Source organism: Stigmatopora nigra, chromosome 1 (assembly GCF_051989575.1).
Source record: "Stigmatopora nigra isolate UIUO_SnigA chromosome 1, RoL_Snig_1.1, whole genome shotgun sequence".
NCBI lineage: Eukaryota > Metazoa > Chordata > Actinopteri > Syngnathiformes > Syngnathidae > Stigmatopora > Stigmatopora nigra.
Genome location: NC_135508.1, coordinates 10198009 through 10220855, shown reverse-complemented (window position 1 = coordinate 10220855; position 22847 = coordinate 10198009). Strand labels below are relative to the sequence as shown.

The 22847-nt window shown below is 38.4% G+C and overlaps 3 protein-coding genes and 1 long non-coding RNA gene across 4 annotated transcripts; 2 read left to right on the top strand and 2 right to left on the bottom strand.

The window, feature by feature from the left end:
- Positions 1-1062: 1062 nt before the first annotated feature.
- Positions 1063-7239, top strand: LOC144196989 (sodium- and chloride-dependent creatine transporter 1-like). The gene is made up of 15 exons (XM_077717514.1): positions 1063-1262; positions 1432-1872; positions 2439-2714; positions 3020-3151; positions 3223-3496; positions 3604-3736; positions 4132-4266; positions 4334-4437; positions 4572-4696; positions 4792-4904; positions 5154-5294; positions 5532-5634; positions 5721-5821; positions 5887-6057; positions 6162-7239. The coding sequence occupies exons 3-15, from the start codon at positions 2459-2461 to the stop codon at positions 6282-6284; spliced, it is 1911 nt and encodes a 636-aa protein (XP_077573640.1). The 5' UTR covers positions 1063-1262; positions 1432-1872; positions 2439-2458; the 3' UTR covers positions 6285-7239.
- Positions 7184-15326, bottom strand: LOC144196934 (solute carrier family 26 member 6-like). The gene is made up of 19 exons (XM_077717453.1): positions 14996-15326; positions 14026-14165; positions 13827-13937; positions 13576-13748; positions 13315-13479; positions 13075-13227; positions 12832-12914; positions 12016-12163; positions 10495-10608; positions 10332-10409; positions 10079-10174; positions 9882-9988; positions 9720-9789; positions 9077-9169; positions 8879-8977; positions 8460-8789; positions 8329-8383; positions 7953-8083; positions 7184-7877 (listed from the first exon to the last, which is right to left on the bottom strand). The coding sequence occupies exons 1-19, from the start codon at positions 15133-15135 to the stop codon at positions 7851-7853; spliced, it is 2313 nt and encodes a 770-aa protein (XP_077573579.1). The 5' UTR covers positions 15136-15326; the 3' UTR covers positions 7184-7850.
- Positions 12529-17991, top strand: LOC144197038 (uncharacterized). The gene is made up of 3 exons (XR_013326463.1): positions 12529-12602; positions 16588-16695; positions 17811-17991. It is a non-coding gene; the product is annotated as an uncharacterized LOC144197038 (long non-coding RNA).
- A 1444-nt stretch (positions 17992-19435) lies between these two features.
- On the bottom strand, positions 19436-21789 carry LOC144205225 (general transcription factor II-I repeat domain-containing protein 2A-like). Its single transcript, XM_077729443.1, has 2 exons — positions 20709-21789; positions 19436-19628 (listed from the first exon to the last, which is right to left on the bottom strand). The coding sequence occupies exons 1-2, from the start codon at positions 21704-21706 to the stop codon at positions 19436-19438; spliced, it is 1191 nt and encodes a 396-aa protein (XP_077585569.1). The 5' UTR covers positions 21707-21789.
- Between the last annotated feature and the right edge of the window lie 1058 nt (positions 21790-22847).

The window sequence follows — 22847 nt, the reverse complement described above, 5'->3', positions numbered from 1 at the left end:
GTTTTTACAGTCATTAGAAGAAGAAAAACAAGACACATTTGTGAGATTTACAAAAACAAAGCAATTTAATATAGTGGTGAAATGGTTGGCAATGAGAAAGTCACTTACATTGTTTAAAATCAATCCATCATTGCTGATTTCATTTCATTTACTGAACTGCTTTTTTCTTCATTAGGGTCACGGGGGTGCTGGAGCATATCTCAGCTAACTCGCGGGCCAGAGGCCAGCCAATCGCAGGGCACCAGGAGATGGACAACCAGGCACTCACACTCATACCTAGGTGTAATTTGGAGTGTCCAACCAGCCTACCATGTATGTTTTTTGGAATGTGTGAGGAAACCCACACAGGCCCGGGGAGAACACGAAAACTCCACATAGGTGGACGTGACCTGGATTTAAACCCAGGACCCTAGAGCTGTGAGGCCGACACGCAAACCACTCTCTCTACCGGGCTGCCCAGCCATCAGTGCTCATTCACAAATATAGAAATGGCATAAAATGAAATGGCAAGATGACACTGTGTCCTACAAATAGAAGGGAGGTCTAGAAGTCAGCAGAATCCGGTGTGAATACTGGCCGTAAATACACCTACATGTGTTCAGCAGTGCCCTCTTCGAACATATGTACTCAACTCGGAATGCCTTTATAGCACATTTGCAGTCAAAAAAATATTAATCAGGCAGAAAGAAAGTGTTGATTAAACCTGTTGGAATAGCCCAGATGACACAATTAACATCCCTTAATCAAATGTATCATAAAATCAGCAAACCCTCCATTACATGTCAACATTTCACACAAAGCGTCTGCCATTTTAGTTTTCCCTTCTTCTCATTCTTTCGCTTCCCATGGAGGCTATAAATACTCATTCCAATTAAGTCCTACGTTATATTGTCCTACTCAAACTGCTTCTGAGAGTAAACAAGTTAAAGCACCTTAATGTCATATAGCTAGGTCATCTCATTAAAGACCAATATCATAAAAACCCTGTTGTCTGAGCAACGGCTCCCTGCGTTTCCATGGCAACTGAGCCCCCATGTCAAGCGGTAGAAGGAGAGGGGGAGGAGATCATGTGAACCAATGGTGAGCAATGGAACGCCATCAGTAAGAGAGGAATGAAGAGAGGACCATGGTCACCTGGAACAGGCTGACCTCTAGCGGTCATATTTTGCTGTTGCAGGCCATTCGAGGAGAACTGATTTTAAGGATGGAGTAAAACAAAAAAAGGAGCGAAAATGTACTCATCTTGGAACATCTTAAACACAGTAAGTAACTGCTCGTATTTCCAAATCATGGTAAAAAAAAATAAAAATAACTTTCAGATTACGTTGTAAAAATGCGTCTGGTCTGACGTTGGACGACGCTTCTTGAATCACAGATTGACATCTTCTTTGATATTGATTGTTGACTCACCTTTCCTTGAACGCGTTGCAGGTCGTACGTCGACTCGCCACGTGGATTGCCTTCATTTTAAAGACTCCGTTCGGAACGTTTTCTGTGTCATAGTAGGAATGGCGAGTGGAAGGAACATCACGTGAAGAAGCGGCTGACTGTTTAGACACCAACATTTTCCCATAGGACCAACCAGATCAGATTTTCCTACAAGCGAAGTAAAGTATCCGCAACCTGCTGTGTGTCTTCTTTAGTTAGGGGCCATCAATGAGATTCTTCAGGCTTACTTTCAAGTGCTTCGTCGACGGCTTTTGAGTCTCCTCCAGCCTTCGGACACCTTCCACGCGTCTCCCAACACTTGCTCCTCTTCTCATATTTGACCGCCGTTGCCTGAGCTCTTGAGCCACAAATCCCACCATCAGGAACTGCGGGGGCATTTAACTGAAGCCTTCCAAAAACAAAAGTGACAGCAAAATAATCAAGGTATAATAAATAGAATAGATAGAAGATCGATAGATAGATCAAATAGATATTTTCAATTGTCGATACCATACAAATGAATAAAAAGATGCGCAACTGAGCAGTAACTACAAAAAATCAACAGTAAATTCTGAAACACGTGATACTATACACAATGAAGAAGTTTCAATAAAAGGTATTCTTCCAAAAACTGATAAGTTTGAATAAAAGGTAGTCGTCCAAAAACGGATGTAAGGTTAAATAAAAGGTAGTTCTCCAAAAACGGATGTGCGTTTCTCTCCAATTAATTGTAAGTAAAGGTAAGACTGTTCTAATCATTTAAATAATAATATGACACTGTCTTTTACATTTAAATTAACTTTAATCGCTTGTCTTTTACATTTAAACTATTTAGTGACATTTAGGTGGTACCACACGTGCATCAGCAATCATCAATCCAAAACTATTGTTTATAGCTCCTCTAAAGAAAACAAGTACAATTGCCTACTGTGATATATGCATAGATTGATTTATAAAATACAAAATGTGATGTTTTTTTGTATAATTGGTCCAATTCATTCTTTTTTTAGGTTGAAGCACTATCTGAAACATGGAAGCAGGAGACCTTTTTGAAGGAGGTGGGGAGTCTTTTAACCCCCTAGTGCCAATGTGTGATGGAAGCCCATCATGCGATGCAAGTGTAACAGCTGAAATAGTGTCACTGGACCAGCATAAAGCCTCTGAAGAGGAGAAAGAAAGAGAACAATGGACCAGACAAATGGACTTCATCATGTCCTGTGTGGGTTTTGCTGTAGGCTTGGGCAATGTGTGGCGCTTTCCTTACCTTTGCTACAAGAATGGAGGAGGTGAGCTTCACTGACTTTTCAAAAGGCCTCTATGCGAAAAATAAAAAATAGAAAAAATAGCGGTGTTGCTAAATTTTAATTATTAATGATTCAGGCTGAATGATAAACATTGTGATTTTTGCTACTGTATGTGATGATATTTTGAATGTTCTTTTCTCAAACAGCAAATCAATTAGTGTATACCATTATTGAGGTGACTAGCAGATTTAATAAATAAGTTTTTTTGGGTTTTTCCATAAAAAAATGAAATACCGTAATCCTTATGTGAAAATTGACAATGTTTTTTTTTTTCTCCCCTTTCGCAGGTGTTTTCCTCATCCCCTACTTGCTGGTAGTGTTCATTGGGGGCATTCCCGTCTTCTTTCTGGAAATTGCTTTGGGACAATTCATGAAGCAGGGAGGGCTTGCCGCCTGGAACATTGCACCTCTTTTCCAAGGTACCACTTAGTAGCGTCAAAACCACTTTTACTCCATTCGCTCATGGTCTCTTTGCGGTTCTCCCTAATAGGGTTGGGCTTGGCCTCAATGGTGATTGTGTTCTTCTGCAACACCTACTACATCATGGTTCTGGTGTGGGGTCTCTACTTTCTCTACCATTCTTTCACCAATGAACTTCCATGGGCCACCTGTGGAAACCCTTGGAACACAAACAAGTGTACATTGAACTTCAGTCGAACATGCAACAACAGCGAAGTCTCATCAAAAGTGTTCTCAAACATCTCAATCCATCGTAACAACTGCACAACGGAAGACATGCACTCACCAGTCATCGAGTTTTGGGAGTATGATATGACATTTTTCTGATTCATTATTCTTGGCAAACTCCCTTTTAAAAATGACTCTTTTTAAATAGATGAATCATGACAAGCATTTTTGATGTATTTTGCAGGCACAAAGTTCTCCATCTGTCTAATGGGCTTCATGAGCCTGGTAAAGTCAACTACGAGGTAGCAGTGTGCCTCATTATTACCTGGATCATTGTTTACTTCTGCATATGGAAAGGGGTCAAATCCACAGGGAAGGTAGGGATTGCTTTTTTTTCAGTTGATCCTAAGTTTGTATCCTTTATTTGCAAGCCTACACTGGATATACACAAACTTTGTAGACTTGTAATGTAGTGTCTGATGCATTCTTGTTCCCTCAACACTTGACAAAACCTTGTTAGTCCCGTAAAACTCGTTAATTGCAGCCATTTACTGTACATAAGCACACAGCAGAGTTCTACCAAATTCCCAGCTGCTGCATACATAAAATGGATTTTCACACATTGACCTAGTCAGTCATTATCAGCATAACGGATCCTTTTACACATTGGAAACATTGAATCTAGTTTCTTGCACTCAAATGTTTTTTTTTTTTCACTAGACTAAACTAAAGGTCTACCTTTATTAATTAGCATTTTTCATTCTTCCTTTAGGTCATATATTTCACTGCTCTGTTTCCATATGTGGTTCTGTTTATTCTTTTGGTACATGGCGTCACCCTACCTGGAGCAATAGATGGGATTGTGTACTACCTGAAACCGGACTGGTCAAAACTAAAAGAAGCACAGGTAGACTCATAATTGTATCATTGTCTGTTTTTTCTGATTGGCCAAGTAAAGCACTTTTTTTGGGTAGGTTTGGGTTGACGCTGGTACCCAGATTTTCTTCTCCTATGCCATCGGTTTGGGTGCACTGACTGCACTGGGCAGCTACAACCGCTTTCATTACAACTGTTACCAGTGAGTTTAAAAACCAAGACTAACGGAGAGATCATGGACACATCTCATTAACTTGATTTATCTCCATTTGGAACCTTTTGACCAACAATGTAGTAAAATGTGTGTTTTGTATAATCCATCTTTTATGTTTCTAGAGATGTGTTCGTGCTGGCGGTCATTAACAGCGGGACCAGCTTTTTTGCAGGCTTTGTTGTGTTCTCTGTGTTGGGCTTCATGGCAGCAGAGCAAGGTGTGGACATTAGTAATGTAGCAGAAAGTGGTAAGTATTATGCTGAGGTATCCATGAAAAACAACTAGGGAATATCCACGTTATGACTAAATGACATTAATGTTGAACTGTTTGTTGTTGTGTAGGACCCGGGCTAGCCTTTATAGCCTACCCCAAGGCTGTAACTTTGATGCCATTTGCACCATTCTGGGCAGCACTCTTCTTTTTTATGTTGCTCCTATTGGGCTTGGACAGTCAGGTAAAATGGACAATCCCTATATTGGTCTGTTGGACAACTTCTCAACAGATAACTTGGTACCCAACTTGGCTTTAATATTCTAGCAATGTTTTTTTTTTTTTTTTACTACAAAGCTAAATACTGTGCTTCATGTCATTGCATGGGCATATTTCTGAATTGTTAGTTAGGTTTATTAATGAACATTTTTAAATCCTACACATGTGCATCTCAGTTAGCACAGCTGACTCCACGGCCATTTTTTTCCCACAGTTTGTTGGGGTTGAGGGTTTCCTAACCGGAATCATGGACATGATTCCTCATAATATGTCCAAGCGATACTTGCGGCGAGAGGTGATGGCAGCCGTCTGCTGTGGCACCTGTCTCCTCATTGATGTAGCCATGATCACTGAGGTACAATTGTGTTATTGCTTCATAAATTTGCACCCTTCAGATGAATAATTCAAGATAAGCTTATTGGTTGCTGTTGATGGTGATTGGCATTTATTCCATTTAAACTGGAAGGGTTGGCAGTGATTGATCATGCAGTATTGCCTCAAAGTAGACTATTTGTCTTCATGTCTTTTTTTATTGATGCAAACTGTCAAAGTGGGTATTCAAAGTAAGAAATTCTAAATAATTTTCCGCCAGGGAGGGATGTATGTGTTCCAGCTGTTTGACTACTACTCTGCAAGTGGTATCACTCTGCTGTGGCAGGCTTTCTGGGAGTGTGTGGTCATCGCTTGGGTCTATGGTAAGACAAGCCCTACATTCACAGTGCTTGCTATTGATCACAAAAGTTGATCCAGTGGACATGCCTTTTAACTTCACCACTCTCAGGAGCGGACCGTTTCATGGGCGATGTGGTTCGCATGATTGGGTATAAGCCCCTCCCCTACATGAAGTGGTGCTGGTCCTACATTACACCCCTTGTCTGCATTGTAAGTGCCGTTTTGGATGTTTTCACCTATGGTGCCAAATATCTGACCTTTCCATGTGTCTCCAGGGAGTGTTTCTCTTCCACGTCCTAAACTACACCCCTCTAACATACAACAATGTGTACACATACCCATTGTGGGGTGAACTTTTTGGCTGGGCTTTGGCCCTTTCTTCCATGCTGTGTATCCCCCTCACTGCTATCTACAAGCTGCTTCGCTCCCATGGATCACTGCGGGAGGTGAGTTTATCGGATCTGCATGAAATCTTTTTGTCTACTCTTCACATTTCAAATCTGTAGCATTGCGGCCATTCCCTCCCATTCACTCTCATTTGGATTTGTAGCGATGGATGCGCCTCATATCGCCAAGATGGGGCAGGCATCACCTGGAGATATTTCTTGCCGAAAATGAAGCCGTACTACAGGCGGATTCCAAGAGTATTCGTCTCTCTGAAAGTGTTATCTGAAAGATCAATTGGAGCAAAGCCCATGTTGTCCTTCAAATCAGTTAACCCCAAATAAACGCCTAGTAAAATTATAAAATCATACACACACAGTACTGTTAAACTTGAAAGCTGAACAAATATAGACCTTACCTCACCAGTTACTATTGTTCCTCTATCACTTACTATCATAACTACGCATCAGTTCTAATTTCAAATGTGAATTAAAAAGAAGTGTCTTCCATTTATTTACATTTGTGTTTTGGTTTTAAGTATGTTTCAAACCAGGAAACTCAACGGGTGATGATTCAATTTCATGAATTGCAGTTTATTGCAGTAAAAAGTTCAGTTTCTTCCCCTTTCCAAATAGCAGGCACATGATTGCTCCATTTCTTTAATAAAGGTAGCCGGTAATTAGGCAGAGATACGTATAAGTAAACATTCAAGACAAGTGCCAGTAACAAACTTGCATATGTGCGCAGCTGTAAAATGGAAAGAATGCAGAAGAAAGTGGTCATTTCATTAGAATTAGTAATGCCTTTGTTTTCATTGTGTTTATTACAGCAATAATAAGTGGCTCCTAGCGATTTTTGTTGGGAAAGATTGCATGCATGCATTAGTACATTTGTCATGAATGGATGAATGCATTAGTTTCAGGAATTTATTGGATCCAATCTGGGAAATTAGACTAAAGGTCAACGATTTTGGAATTAAAAACAATGGCACACCTCACCAATTCTAATGGAGCCATTATTGAAAATAAATTGACTTGTAGTGACTTCAAAATAACTGCACTTGTATTGCATACTTTATACATGTACTGTTATTGTGAATCAGTATTGTGGGTGTACATGTATGAGTTTCTTACCGATTTGAGTGATAATGGATGGCATGGCTGTACGCTACAATAGATTATAGAGATGTGCAATTCAGTGTTTTAATAAAATAAAGATCTAGACATAGATATTGACATACAATCGATGAGTGTCACGCCAATTGACTGCCAACATGATCTTGGGTCTTTGAAATAGAAGTAAACCAAAAATGTCAGCATAATTGGATATTGACAATACTGACACAGTACAAAACCAGCCTTACCTGATCTCTTATTGTAAGAGATCTAAGATTTATACTGACAATTGTTGAACAATTGCTACAATTCATGGTCATTCACCCTTTGAAGTTGCTTTTTCAACGAACATTGAAATGACCAAACTACTTTAAAATAGTGTTGTTTTGGATTTCCTTACCTAAGCAACCTTCTGCTCACTCTTTAGTAGACTCACATAGGCTATAAATACACACTGCTATTACTCCAGTGTAAAATTCTCACACTCTACCCCCTCTCTAAGAGCCACGGAGCATGAGCGCTAGAGTGAAGAAATACTGGCTCATCTCATTAGACAATATAACAAAAAGCGTCTTGTCTGAGCAACGGCTCCCTACATTTCCATGGAAATTGCACCCCCACGTTAAGGTGCTGGATTTTCTTCCCATGTAGGGGAGGAGACAATGGTTAGCAATGGAATGCCAGCACACCAACAAGGGTCAGAGGAGTATGGCGAGCTGGAAAAGGCTGTCCTCTGGTGGTCACATCTCGGTGATGAAGAAAACATCCTGGCAAAGCGAACGATAGATTTGAGCTGTGACCTCATGAATCTCATGTAAATGATTCAAACATGGCCAACTCACGTGGAAGTTGTCGGTCTGTCCCATTTTATCCAGAATGTGAAGCACTGCATCATGAATAGTGGGGAAAATCCTGCTCTTTGGGATGGATGCGGAGAAGAAATTTGCTCTTTCCAGCTCCTTCACCACATGGGCTAATATTTGACCAGATTGAAGAGCATGTAGTATTTATATAAACACAGAACACACGAGTTGGGAAAAAAAGTTAAGGATATTTGGCTTTGGATGAAATTTAGGCATGACCTACGTTCAAAACAGTTGTGACGGCCATATTTAGGATAGCTACTCGTTAATTCAAATTGCATTTTAACAGAATATCCTAAACTTTTTCTAATGTTTTACAAATTTCAGTGCCTTGACTATTTGGAAAACCACTGACCTTGACAATCACTGAGATAGACCCCAACACCAATTTCTCCCAAGTCCCTGAATATCTGGATTGGAAAAAAAGCAAACATTTATAGAACATTTCAGAGCAAAAAAACCTTGCTCCTCAGGGTAGTCATGTACATTTTTCAAGGTCTTGACAGCCACGGTGTCCAAAAAATTGGTTGTTGAGAGGTCCAAAATGAGGCTGTGAGGAATGTCAGTTGGGAATATCTTGTCATCACTGTCCTTAGAAGCCTGAGTGATTGTGTCTGACTGCTGGGATGCCGTGTTGGATTTAAAGTCACATGTGTCAGATTCATAAGCATTGTTCACATGGCCGTTACCCAGTTCATGAGCTGGACATTCTATCAAGTTTGGGGTTTCTTCAGGCTCTAAATTGTTTCCTTTTTCTTCTGTAGGGGTTTTTTTCTTTCCAAAAGAGAATATGCCATTGAGGTGATTGCTGGGCCTCTGGGAAGGAAAAAAGGAGACTATTTATATATTTTGTGGTTATTTTTAAGTGACCATAACATTTCAAGTCCAAATTTAATGTAACATACCTGGTGGTTTTGGTCATTTTTGTCTTTCTTACTCTGTTTCTTCATTATTTCTGCTTCTTTTTTCTTTGCAGCCAGCAGTTTGGCGATTCGAATGCCGCTCTAGTCAAACAAGTCAAAATTTGGAGTGTAAGATTGAGACTTAAGTAGCAATCAGGCATCAAAATGCAAAGCTCGATATATTCGGGGACAAACACATACTTTCTCTTGTAAGGCCTCCAAGTACATCTCAGCATTGGTGTAATAGATAGTTGCAGAAGAACGGAAGATTTTAATTCCAGGAATTTCTTTAGCCTGTAGTCAAAATCGTACATTGCTTTTACAATGAAGTGTGATTCTTGGACTCCAGCATTAGCTAGTGTAACCCATTTACTGCCATTGATGTGATAGACCTTCAATACATTTAAACTAGGATGGCTGGTGATGAATGATCAAGTTTCAATGCCATTCATTCCAATTGACTTCCAATTTATTAGAAATGGAAGGGGCTGGTAGATAATGATCATTCATTGTCAGCCCATTTAGCACTGCATAGTAAATATAATTTGATGTTTTTTTTAAGTAGATGGTTACGTATTTCATTTTTTTAAATTGCCTTTGGTTAAATTTTGCCATACAAATATAAGTTTGCCTTGCCTTTAATTTTAAGGCAGTAAACCACTGGATCATGGGGATAATTGTACTTAATGTTGTTTCTTTTTTTTTTTTTGCAATTGTGGCAATGATTAACCAACCAATCATTGTTTTTTTTCCATGTTGATATCATCAATAGTTTATTTGATAATGCTCTGTGTTCTAATATCTTTCCAGTTGAAAGGCATTGTTGCATTGATATTCTTTTTACCTCCTTATATGAGTCGATATCCAGATACAAATTGGTGCCTGGCACTTGGCCCAAGATCGAATAGCGTGGCCTAGGAGAGAGGACAACACAAAACATAAAAACGCCTCACATGACAATATAAATATATATTATGTTTAGGTGTTAGTAATAAGGTGTACGTACAGCTGTGTCCTGAAGATAACCGTCAGCAGAGAGAAGGCAATGGACACCGCCAAACCCAAGTCCAAATTAAGCAGAATGGTGCTTACGAAGGTTACCAGCCACACAAGCTAGAGGGCAGTAAAATCAAATCATTTAAAACTAATGAAAAGCTAAGTAAGCCTAGTTGATCTTGGCTAGTAAGTACTATTTATTCATACCAAATCAACCTTGTTGGTCTTCCACAGCATAGGCACGTCCATAAACTGCTTAAACATTCCTTTTAAGTTCACAAACACGATAGTCGATAAGACAGCCTGTAGTGTAGAACATGCACAAACAAGCAAGACAAAGCAAAAAGTCACATCATTAAAATGCAGGGAGCGAAATAATGGTTAAAAGATTCCAGATAATTTCAGAGGAAGGCATTTGACCTTTCTGAAAGTAAAATATCTGCCGTCAAACTGCAGTTACCTTGGGAAGATCTTCAAAAAGAGATCCTATTTTCAACACTGTTATCAGAACGACAACAGAAGAAATCAGTCCAGCCACCTGGTAATAAAAGCACAATACATTCCATAAAGATAGCCAGAAAATTTTGTAAAATGAGGACTTTTTCAATGAAACTTTTGATTACTTGTGTCTTTCCTCCGGTGCTTTCTTGGACAAGGCTTCGAGACATTGAGCAAGTCACGGTATAACACTGAAAACAGCTGCCAATGGTGTTGCTAAGTCCGAGAGCTACCAGCTCCTGGGAGGATAACAAAAATAAACCACACAATACTTTGCATTTAAATACATTTACAGTGGTTAATCACCCTATGACATGAGAAAAGTGTGTACAGTCTTTGGTTCAATGACATTAGTGTACTGTTCATTAACTTTATAGCTATGTCAACACATTATTTGCAAACTGAAAGCATTGGCAGGCATATCTAAGAAGCACAAGTGTGCATTAGGCTTGTTCAGCATTAATGATTCATTAAAGTAGCTCTTAAGCACCAGAGTGCTCTGCTTCACACGACTTTACGCATAACTGTCAAAAATACCAAAATAAATCTACGTTTTCGGACGTTTTTTTTTCCAATAAGTATAAGTCTTAGTTTGACTGTTTTTAGAGGAACGTAAATGATTAAATAGTGAGGAAAGAGAAATTGAGTAACACAATGTGAATGGTATATTATGCAATGTTTAACAGGATGGAGAATTTTGGGTAATGGTAGCACTTGACGAAGGTTTACTCATACCTGTCAACCTCGAACCATTTGTGATCTTACCAAATTTTGTTTTCGCCCTTACATATATGTATAAATACATGGAAAATCTTACCACTTTACTTTTTTGTAATTTTTTGCAAATGAAAGTAAACATAAACAAGGGAACAGGAAACGGAAATCACATGGTGAAAGTGTTACAAAACGAAATGTTTATCATGATCTTTTTTTTTTAGCCAATCAGAGGCGCCGGTACATATATCACTTGGCAGACATGCGTTTCCGGGAAGAAACAATGGCGGATGGTGAAAAATGGCTAGAAAGTGCCTTAATTTATTTTTTTTTCTCAAAATCACCGTTTAGCGTACCATTTTCATGTGTACAGCGTACCAATATAAAAATGGGCTTTCAGTTGTACCAATTACGGCGAGAACGTACCAGTTGACAGGTATGTTTACTTAACAACTTGATTCATTTAGTAAGCTGACTGTGCACTGATTAACAAATGCATTTTCAATTCCTGTGAAGTTTATGCATCTGTTGATTGTTTATATTTCTGTCTCTTTGACTTCAGTCAGCCTGTATAGTGGCCGATAGTTTTTGTGGATACTGAATTGTAAGGGTTATGAATTATTGGTGAATTATTGTAATGTCAATTTTGTGTTTGTGAAGCTCTTTGCGATCTTTGGATATTTCAGGCCTGTCTAAATGAACTTGATTTCATGTGACTAGTTTAAATATTTACACGGCAATCAGCCACTGTTTCAGCATCCTTTAAAGACAAAAATTGTGATAAAGTCAGGAATATAAATCTTAAAAATCTTAACTAGACTTATTATTTATAAGACTTGAAACTATTCTGTTTGCATTTAATGATATCTGAGGTGTTGTAATGAAAACAGCCAATGTACTACATACAATGTGTGTGAACGTGCGTACCTTACATGGTTGCTATCCACCTGGTAGCCATGTTTGAGAGCAAACGTTTTACCGAGAGAAATCGCTATGGCGTAGCTCACAATGGCCACGGCGAATGCATCGCCTATCACCGCAGAGAAGAGTGTCGTGTCAGGGGGTTTGGGGGCCTGAAGCCTGAAAGGTATGAACATTTATAAGGAAGGATTAGGTGGAAGATCATAATCATTTGTTAGTCATAGGTTAAAGACATGTTGGCCTATTTCTGTTCAACGATCTTAACTATGATCTGTTGGTATGTTGTTTCTTCTCGACCCAAGCATTATTGACTGTGTGCTCAATTTAACCTTTGTTAATATTTATCTTACATATTCTACAGCTCTTCTTTTGTCCTAACATATTTTAATAATCCCATTCATTTTTTCTCCGAGTTGCAATACTACTATATAAGACAGAAGAACTTTTTGAATTGTCCAGAATGAAATTAAATCATGACATGAAGTACTACATTCATTAGTTAATGATAATAATATTTTCTTTTCAACAGTTGCTGGCCGGCGACTTGAGTACTCAGCACGTCAGCCTCCTAGCTCTGGGGTCCCGGGTTCAAATCCAGGTCAGTCTACTTATGTGGAGTTTAAATCTTTGTAGGTTTTCTATGGGTATTCCGATTTCATTTTCTTATTTTTCGCAACATGGTATATTTTTGGGACTGTCATATTAAAACCTAGTCTTAGCACTGCAATTTTAGATCGCCACATACATTGTTGCCTTTACTATCTAATCTGTTGAGAGCTTTTCATCAATGGAGGGAGTCAATAATAAATTAACAAAGGTTCACTCACCCACTCGGTATCTCACCAACAACGTCAATGCTGTATTTTTCGGGAAGGCCCACAAAATGAGATATGATTGTTGCTGCTATAATCTGCAAATATAAGAATACACAGATGATTAGAAAATCTGTAATATATGACCAAGACCGCTTACCTCTGATTTGCAGGAAAAAAATGTAAAGTCAAGTCATACACACTGAGATTAGATTTTTTGTTTTGTTTTGTTTAATGATTGACATTGTCAGAACTCACCACTACGAGTTCTATGGGTATAGGCAAGGGCAGCTTCTGCCTATAGCGTTCATTCATCTCTTTGACCACAATGAGAACAGCGAGCGCCACCAGACTCACCACCAGTTCTGGTATTACAGTCTGAGGTATCAGGCGACAGATTTCCACCAGAGTCTGTCATTAGAACAAAAAAGTAGACAACCAGTATAGTAACAATGTTTGATGTTGATGTCGGCATGAGTTTTAATGTGAGATACTCACATAAATCAGTGAGAGAGGACCAGAGAAGCGAGCTGGATTAACACCAAACAAATATTTCAGCTGGGAACCCAACACATGACACGCTGACGCTGTGGTGTAGCCTCGGACTAGTGGTTCCGATAAGTAAGTGACTACAAAACCAAACCTTACTATACCTAGCAGTATCTTTAGAAGAGGGGGGGGGGGGGAGAAAAAGTTAAAAATGTATTTTTTTTAAAGCTCCCCATAGGGGACAATTTTGCAAAAACAATAGAGACAAACCTGAAAGAACCCTGCCAGGAGTGTCAATGAACAAGCTATCTGGACTCTGTAAGCATCTCGTTCATTCAAATTTACACTTCCTGTGCCATTAGTACCATTAATTAGAAAGTTACTGTCAGGAGCCAGCCGCTCTGTCACACTTCCAATCATGATACTTATCACTGCAAAGGTACCTAAAAATACAAAATATATATGTTTTAATTTAATAAGACTCAAGCAAGGATGTCTGCGTTTCCTTTTTTTTAACTTACCTATGGAAATGTGTTTGGAAGTGCCAAAGATGAAATACACCAAAACTGGGAAGAGTGAGGTGTACAGGCCAAAGACGGGGGGCAAAGAAGCTAAAAGAGCATATGCCATACCTGGAAATGAAAATAAATTCATTAATAATTATCCATATGTAATCTGAGTCAATGGTAAGCTGCCATGATATACAATCATAGACTTTACCCTGTGGTAGATGCATGATGCTCACACTGCAGCCAGAGATCAAATCCCCCAGTGCATTTTTTTTAATGGAGTATTTAGGCAACCATCCAAGGACAGGGATCCAGCGCAATACTATTTCCTTTGCACGGGGCACTGAGCATCTGTGACAGTCCAGAAAGACACCAATCACCATTAAAGCGCTTCATTGTTTTTTCAGATGATACACAAACTCAGGTGATAAGTTGCCATTGATACATTTCCATTTCTTAAAGCAAAACTAGGCTTGTAAATGACAATAGATATCAGTTCTTTGGATGGCGATATTTGACCATATTACATGGAGCCTATCCCAATGTATCCCATGTATACGCCCTGAATTTGTTGCCAGCCAACCGCAGGGCTCCGGCCAAAGCATTACAAGACATTACTTTGTGAGAATTGCTACACCTGTTAAAAAAAGTATGAGGGGTGGCCTTGAAAACTTGTGCACTGGCTAAAAAGTATTTGTGTGAAAACAAACAGATATAATGGGCTTACAGACTGTTTGGACTTTACTGAGGTGCATTACAAATAACCCACAAAACCCACATAGGCCCTGGGAGAACACGCAAACTCCTCACAGGTGGACCGACCTGGATTTGAATGCAGGTTCCCCACTGTGAGGCCGACGTGCTAACCGCTCACCCACCAGGCCACCCCGGTACTTACTTCTGTAGCCAGTAAATCAATTTGTCTTGTGAAATTTTTCATTCAAAATACATGTAATTTATGATATGTCATAAGTTAATATTTACCATAAACCAAATCAATCAACTTTACTTGAACATTATCAATAACGGCCTTCATTCATCACCACTGACCTGTTGGCTGACATGTTTACAGCCACTCAAATTAAAGTTTACATCAAAACGACAACCATATGTACACCCAACCATTACTTGCTGATTCTTAAATCTATTTTTTTTAATATATGTATATTGTTGTTGTTTACCTGAAGAAGCTTTTCAGCTGTTCTCTGAAGGTTGGCTTTGTGGACCAGTTGCCCTTTTTTGCTACTTGATCCAGACATAACTCATCTAGAACCAGACGTTGCACAGAATACTCCACAGAAGAACATCCCTTTTCCTCCATGTTAGTGTGTGTTCGCCTCTGTTGGAAATAAGACTGGTTTGTGCTCTTTTTCCGAGGTTACTCTTGAAACTCCCACTTTTCCACTATAATTGGTGACAGGTTAGTGAAGCAGCCTTTATGTGCTCTACGGATTAACACTGCCTCTTCCTTAAGGGGCTGTTGTGGGGGGTGCCTGTTATTTTCCCTCCTTTTAAATGACAACCACCACTCCTTGAATTTCCCTTTTACACACCCACACGAGCACACCCCTCCCATCATGGCTAGGCTCTGTGAATATTTCTTTTGGAACAGTTCAGACCCAATAAACAAGTTCCCATTGTAGATAACTGTTCTATTTAAAGATGAAAATACTTGCAGCATTCATTGAACTTTCTCACTTTCTCCCAGTCAAAATGAATTGAAAAATACTGCCAACCCTCCTAGTTAATTTTTGGGGGACGTCTAGCTCCAACAATGGCACCGAAACGGGCTCTTTCAATGCCAGCCATCTTTAGTGTGTTATTGGGTGCCATAATCAGACTGTATTTATGTTTACATTGATTTTATTAACATTCAAATTAGTTTTATTATGCTTGTATTTGAAATAAATACAAACATCGATTAACATTGTGCAAAATAATATAATTATAATTGTGACCTGGCATCTACATTTTTTGACCTATCCCTGTGCCATTACATACAGATGCTTTGAGTCTCATTTAATTTGGATAATCTCTAATTAATGTAATTAAATTAAGATAGGTACTTGTAAAAATGCACTATTGGTTGGGGTTTATCTTGCACGAGAAAAATCATTTAAAAAAATAGTTAGACCTCCAATAAACCTATCAGTATTTATTCGATTACTACAAAAACATCCGTCCATATTTATACTAAGAATCTAATATGTCTTATAGTATGATCGAACTATTACATTGCCACATAAATAATCAAATTTAAACAATGTGAGTGAAAACCTTGGCCAAAAAAAGTATCTGTAGCCCAACTTCATCTTTTTTCTATTTTTATTAGATATAATTTCTATGTGATGTGTTGACCTTATGCAATGTGTATCTGTTTTTCTACTGGAAAAAGAATGTCCATAGTACACTTAATTTTCCATAAACAAGCAACCAAATTATAGGAAGGGAGGTCATTTTCTGTGCACAATGACTAACCATGTAAAAGGAAAGAGGAACACATTAACTCTGGCCTGTTGTCACACGTGTAATGTCTCTAGTTAAAAACTTACATTGATGATCATTGAAACCTGAAATGATAACTTGTGAGAGAAGAGAGAAATACAAACATATAATTCCCAGCCGCCATTCAAAGTATTTAATTTATGAAGAAGAACAATTGTTTTTTTTAGAAAAGTATAAGAAAACAGACTACAATAAATACCCAGTAATAGAAAAGACATGTATTAAATGACTTATTATTTATTTATGTTATTTACTTGTCTTTTTGCAGGCCAATCCAGTGAAGGATTCATCATTGAGCTATGGGGGATGAAGAGTTGATGGGATTTGGATCGACAGAAATTCAAAGTCAAGAAGAAAAGGAGGAAAATATATATAGGTAAGTATGAATATTTGTTTTTTTAAAGTGTTCTGATCTTCATCAAAATGAGCAGAGTCAACAAACAAAATCTGCCTATACATAACAAACAATACAGCTCAATGTATCTTTTCATAACATTTGCAAATGAGATGTCAACATCCACCCGAAAGAGTTTTGGGCCATTTTTTCTTTTCTGGTGCAGTTTTTCAAGATTGCTCACTTGAGGTCAATATAACATAAACAGTTGTCATTTTATTTTGTCGTTTTGCCTTTAGTGACTTTTTGAAGCAAAGAGAAAACAAGACAAATCCACTCACTTAACTGAATCTAAAACTCGGTGGTAAACCATTGACAAAAGATTCATTCATGACTATAACTGTAAAACTAAGGTTATGCGAGTTGTAATTTTGAGATTTCCGCTGTCTAACTTATTCAGCAGTTGAGCACATAGTGTAACAAAAAAAACTAACCATTTGTCAACAGGCCTGTTTAATCAGTGACACCTAATCAGGCCTTGTTTGTGCATGTGTGTGTGGTCACACTCTGAGCACTTTGATGCAATGATACTAAGGGATGGAGACCTAAATTTGATTAAAGAGATGCTGATCATTTAAAATTAACATGTTGATCATTTGTAGTATAACAAATACAATATACAAACACTCTGAAAGAATTTACTCAGTCACATGATTTTGTGTCGAAAGTTATCTCCACTCCCCAGAGTTTCACCAAATGCACATTCCAGAGTATTTGAAAACATTTGGTCTAGATAGATTCAATGTTGGGCATCCAATCTTTCTTCCCGTGGGAGGTATTTATGCAAGATTGTAGGGAGTAGAGTATTTTCGGTAAAGCATTGGCTAACTTCTCTGTAAGCACTTGTTTTTTTTCATGGTTTTCTGAATACTGGTGCAAGTTTCATCCATTTACTCAGTGTAGCACTGCATCCAAAGCAGCACAAGGTCGCAATAAACCTATCCTGATATCCATCATTTTCCTGTAGGTGTAGTGGTTTATTCCCCTGACTCTGGTGCATGCATGTTTGGGCTCGATTCCCATTAATGGTGGTATGTATGATTATAAGTGTAAATGATTGTTTCCCTCTGTGTGTGCTCTGTCTTATTGGTGACCAGTCTAAGGTGCAGTCTGCTTATCACCTGAAATTTGGTGGGAAGATGTTGGCAGCCACTTGTGGAAATCTGAAGAAACTGAAGGCCGAGTTACCTATTAGCTCTTCTATTTTCAGCCTTGCTGCCCATGACCCTTTGCCCACTGCTCTTTCTTAAGGAAACAAAGCAGAACTATACCAGCAATTGTAACAACAACGGAACGTTAATATATATATATATATATATATATATATATATATATATATATATATATATATATATATATATATATATATATATATATATATATATATATATATATATATATATATATATATATATATATATATATATATATATATATATATATATATATATATATATATATATATATATATATATATATATATATATATATATATATATATATATATATATATATATATATATATATATATATATATATATATATATATATATATATATATATATATATATATATATATATATATATATATATATATATATATATATATACATATACATATATACATATACATATACATATACATATATATATATATATATATATATATATATATATATATATATATATATATATATATATATATATATATATATATATATATATATATATATATATATATATATATATATATATATATATATATATATATATATATATATATATATATATATATATATATATATATATAAACTTACCACTAAAAAGTGTTTTATTGTTTCATTCAAACTCACATTCAATTAGAGTGAAGAGACAACTGCTACTATTTAAAGTGTCTATGATTAACCCAAAATAAACATCTGTTGCACTTGAGGGCATTTTATTACTTGTTTTTGCGCTGTATTATTAACCTGGAATGGCCCAAAAAAGTTCAATCTCATTGTCTTCCAATCATTATACATTTTCTGACTTGCATTAATGAAATTTCAAGTTGTTGTTATTTTTTCTCAGTGCAGCCAAGCATGAATGATTTTCTTTCCTAGGATAGACTTTTGTCAACACCACAGTCAAGACATTTTAAGAAGACTGAAGAAGACTTGTATGTGCAAATGTTTAACTAATACCTGACTTTTGAAAAATGTCTTCAATATATTTCAGCAAATTTGAAGGCATTGAATGACATTATTGTGTCATATTTTCTTGACTTCATTTACATCTGTCTTTGCTGTCTTGCATAACATACGGAATTCCTCAGAAACCACTTTTACCCTTCTCCTATATTATATGTTTGAGCAATGCAATCTTCCTAAAATTGTGTTCATCCTATTGGATGTCTGCATGCTAACTCCAATTTCAAGAGAGTTCTTATTCAAAGCATTTGCTGGGTTGAGTTTCAGAGGGTTGCATTGTTGATAGAAAACACATTAAAATCATTTTATACCCAGTTTTAGAACAAGTGTGTGTAGAATTTTTGGACTCATGGAATGTGTGCTGGAATTGATTGGCTCATCACGCCGTAAATCATCCCGGATTGGTCTCCTCAGCTCACAGGTGACTGATTGAGGATAAGCAAAATGGAGACAGACAAAAATGCTTGACATGTTAATGATTACTGTTTACAAAACTTTCCATCAGGTGTGCAGGTATCAGTCAAATGGAGAGACTATTGGTGACCCCTGCTCATGTAGAGCATGGTGCACATCTTCAGATGCTGGAGAAAATGAGCAGCATAAGAGCTGGCTTGTGTGCTTCTCCTAGCTGCTGACATTCCATTTACTTGCCGCAAGGTGGTGTTCTCTGCCTTCATCCAAGTGAGTCGCAGGCATGCAAAGTGCTCATAGTGCTTAGTAAATAACCTTTGGAACAAAAAACAGTGGTAACAGTTCTGGGGCTAATCTGGTTCAATCGCAGGCCGGGCGTCCTGTGTGGAGATTGCATGTTCTCACCGGGCTTGTGTGGGTTTTCTCCAGGTATTCCGGTTTCCTCCCACATCCATAAAAACGGGCAGTGGCGAACACTCTAAATTACCGCTAGGTATGAGTGTGAATGTGAATGGTTGTCCGTCTCCTTGTAGCCACCGATTCACGGTATTCCTCCACAGTCTACACTCTACAGTGTCTGAATCACGCTCGTATACGTCCTTTTTTTTGACGTCCAATTTGTTGGACGCCCATAGAGCCCATTGGGGTTAGGGTTAGGGTTAGGGTTAGGGTTAGGGTTAGGGTTAGGGGTTAGGGTTAGGGTTAGGGTTAGGGTTAGGGTTAGGGGTTAGGGTTAGGGTTAGGGGTTAGGGTTATGGTTAGGGTTAGGGTTAGGGTTAGGGTTAGGGTTAGAGTTAGGGTTAGGGCAGGGATGGGCAAACTTTTTGACTTGCGGGCCACTATGGGTTATAAAATTTGAACAAGGGGCCACAGCAGTACATTGACTGCTGGGCCAAATATAATAAAGCGTTGCTTGTAGTATCCAAACCTCATAGTACAGCAAGCACATGCAAATAAATGTTCAACACGTTTCACTAACATTGAGGACTGCATTTTCCAAATGTACAAGAGAAATAGTAGGCCAAATAGATTAGAATAGAAAACTGTGATCTATCAACCCTGGAGATTGCATCTGTTTTTAATACAATTCAATTGAAGGCACCAAGTAAAACAAATATCAAAATTTATTGAAATCTTGATGAATATAACTTTCAACATTCAAAGCATTACTACCCAACAACATAGGCGACTAACCTCAATCCTTTCTGTCCCGCTGCAGTGCGTAATTAAAAGATGCGCCCTTTCAAACTTTCAATTTTTTTATCATAGTAGAAAAACTCGAACTTTCAGTGGGAACAGTGTTGTTGGTCTCCCTTTTTTGCCAGTGCATTAAAGTTTGGTGTTAGTTTTGTTGTGGAAAGTCTCAGGATAGATCGGAGGTGTTGGTCAGTTAACTTGGATCTGTGACGGGCTTTGTTGATGTTCATGATGCTGAACGTCTGCTCACAAACGTAGGTCGAGCCAAACAACACCAGCATCTTCTGTGCCATCCTCCGCAGGTTTGGAAACATGGCTTCATTAAGTGAAGCGTAAAAGTCATCCAGTTTAGAAGAGTTAAACTTCTCCTTTGAAGTGGAATCGGACTGAAGATCGATCAGTTCCAATTGCAGCTCCAGTGGCGCTGTTTCAGGGTCTTGTGATAATGGACAGGAGACCAACAGAAGTGACTTCTCAATTTTTTCAAAATCTGAGAACCGACGGCAGAATTCTCTGTGCAGGTCGTCCAGTGTTTTGCAGTATTTCTTTATGTTTCGGGTGGCCTCTTTTAGCGTGGCTAGAGTGGGAAAATGAGAGAACGATTTGTTTGACATTTGTCTGGAGAATAAAATCAGCTTCGATTTGAAGGCTCGCACATTTGTGTACATGTTGTGTACAAATTGATCTTTCCCCTGTAGTTTCACGTTCAGCTCATTCATGTGCGAAAAAATGTCAACAGAAAAAGCAAAGTCACACAACCAGTTCACGTCTCTCAGCTCGGGAAACTCTTCGGATTTCCCAATTAACTCCAAAAAGGAGATGATCTCCTCTTTGAGCTCCCATACTCGTTGTAGCACTTTGCCCAAACTTAACCAGCGGACACGGGAATGGTAGAGTAAGTCCTGGCGATCCGCATCAGTTTCCTCCAAGAACGTAATGAACTGACGGTGATTAAGTCCTCGTGCGCGTATGAAATTAACAAGTTTTACAACTGGATCCACGACATGATTAAGCTGCAATACAGACTTACACAGAGACTCCTGATGAATTATGCAATGAAGGAAGATAAGATCCTGCCCAGGGTTTTGTTCTTTCACCTTATCCTGGATTCTTTTCAGCAGTCCGACGTTTTTTCCAGTTAAATTTGGCGATCCATCTGTGGTGACATTGGCAAGTTTATTCCATGGTAGTTTCATTCTCTCAACGACAGCAGACAAATGTTCATATAAGTCCTCGCCTCGCGTTTTCCCCTTCAGCGGCAACCATGCTCAAAAGTTCCTCAGTTATCTCAAAACTTTTGTTTATCCCGCGGATAAAAATGAGGAGCTGAGCAGTGTCTTTAATGTCCGTACTTTCATCAAGCGCTAATGAAAATAACTCAAAGGTTGCCGCTTTTTTGTTTAACTCGCTCACTATATCTTCATCAATGAGTTCCACACGGCGAGTTATTGTCCTGCGTGATAAGCTGATTTTTTCGAACTTGCCTTTGCTCTCCGGACACAAAACACCAGCTGTCTCTATCATGCATTCTTTCAAAAACTCGCCTTCGGAGAAAGGCTTGCTAGCCTTTGCCAGTTTGAAGGCCAGCAAAAAGCTTGTCTTTGTGCTTGCCTCTTGAATTGCAGTTTGCCGGTGAAAAAAATTCTGCTGACTCTGCAAATTAGCCACCAATCTCTGAGCAGTAGCCGCTCGTTGTTGTGTTGACTGCTTGCTAGCGTAGTTTGCATGCTTCGTGGCAAAGTGACGGCTGATATTGTACTCTTTGAAAACAGCAATAGTTTCTTGGCATATCAGACATACAGCGGTTGATCGGACTTCAGTGAAGAAATATTTAGTTGTCCACTCTTTATTAAATACACGACACTCACTGTCCACTTTCCTTTTCTTTGGTCCGCTCATTTTTACAGAAGGGCTCAAATGACAATGAAAAAATTAAAGAGGGATAAATAAAGAGAAAGGCGCGACTCAACAAAGGCCTAAATGTCAGCGCGCCATTTATAGGGTAAACACGGTATTGCATGGACAAGATGTAATGAATGATTTATGAAGGATTATTATTTTATTCATTGGAGAAGCTCGGCGGGCCGGATTAAATTGTCTAACGGGCCGTATACGGCCCGCGGGCCGTAGTTTGCCCATGTCTGGGTTAGGGTTAGGGTTAGGGTTAGGGTTAGGGTTAGGGGTTAGGGTTAGGGGTTAGGGTTAGGGTTAGGGTTAGGGTTAGGGTTAGGGGTTAGGGTTAGGGTTAGGGGTTAGGGTTAGGGTTAGGGTTAGGGTTAGGGTTAGGGTTAGGGTTAGGGGTTAGGGTTAGGGTTAGGGTTAGGGGTTAGGGTTAGG

Coding starts and splice junctions, on each gene's coding strand:
- LOC144196989 (XM_077717514.1), top strand. CDS start 2,459: ATGGAAGCAGGAGACCTTTTTGAAGGAGGTGGGGAGTCTTTTAACCCC. Junction 4,697..4,791: donor TAGTAATGTAGCAGAAAGTG/GTAAGTATTATG, acceptor GTTGTTGTGTAG/GACCCGGGCTAGCCTTTATA. Junction 5,822..5,886: donor TTACACCCCTTGTCTGCATT/GTAAGTGCCGTT, acceptor ATGTGTCTCCAG/GGAGTGTTTCTCTTCCACGT.
- LOC144196934 (XM_077717453.1), bottom strand. CDS start 15,135: ATGGAGGAAAAGGGATGTTCTTCTGTGGAGTATTCTGTGCAACGTCTG. Junction 10,175..10,331: donor TTTTTGAAGATCTTCCCAAG/GTAACTGCAGTT, acceptor TCTACACTACAG/GCTGTCTTATCGACTATCGT. Junction 8,384..8,459: donor CTGTCAAGACCTTGAAAAAT/GTACATGACTAC, acceptor TTTCCAATCCAG/ATATTCAGGGACTTGGGAGA.
- LOC144205225 (XM_077729443.1), bottom strand. CDS start 21,706: ATGAAACTACCATGGAATAAACTTGCCAATGTCACCACAGATGGATCG. Junction 19,629..20,708: donor AAAGCCCGTCACAGATCCAA/GTTAACTGACCA, acceptor TTTGTTCCAAAG/GTTATTTACTAAGCACTATG.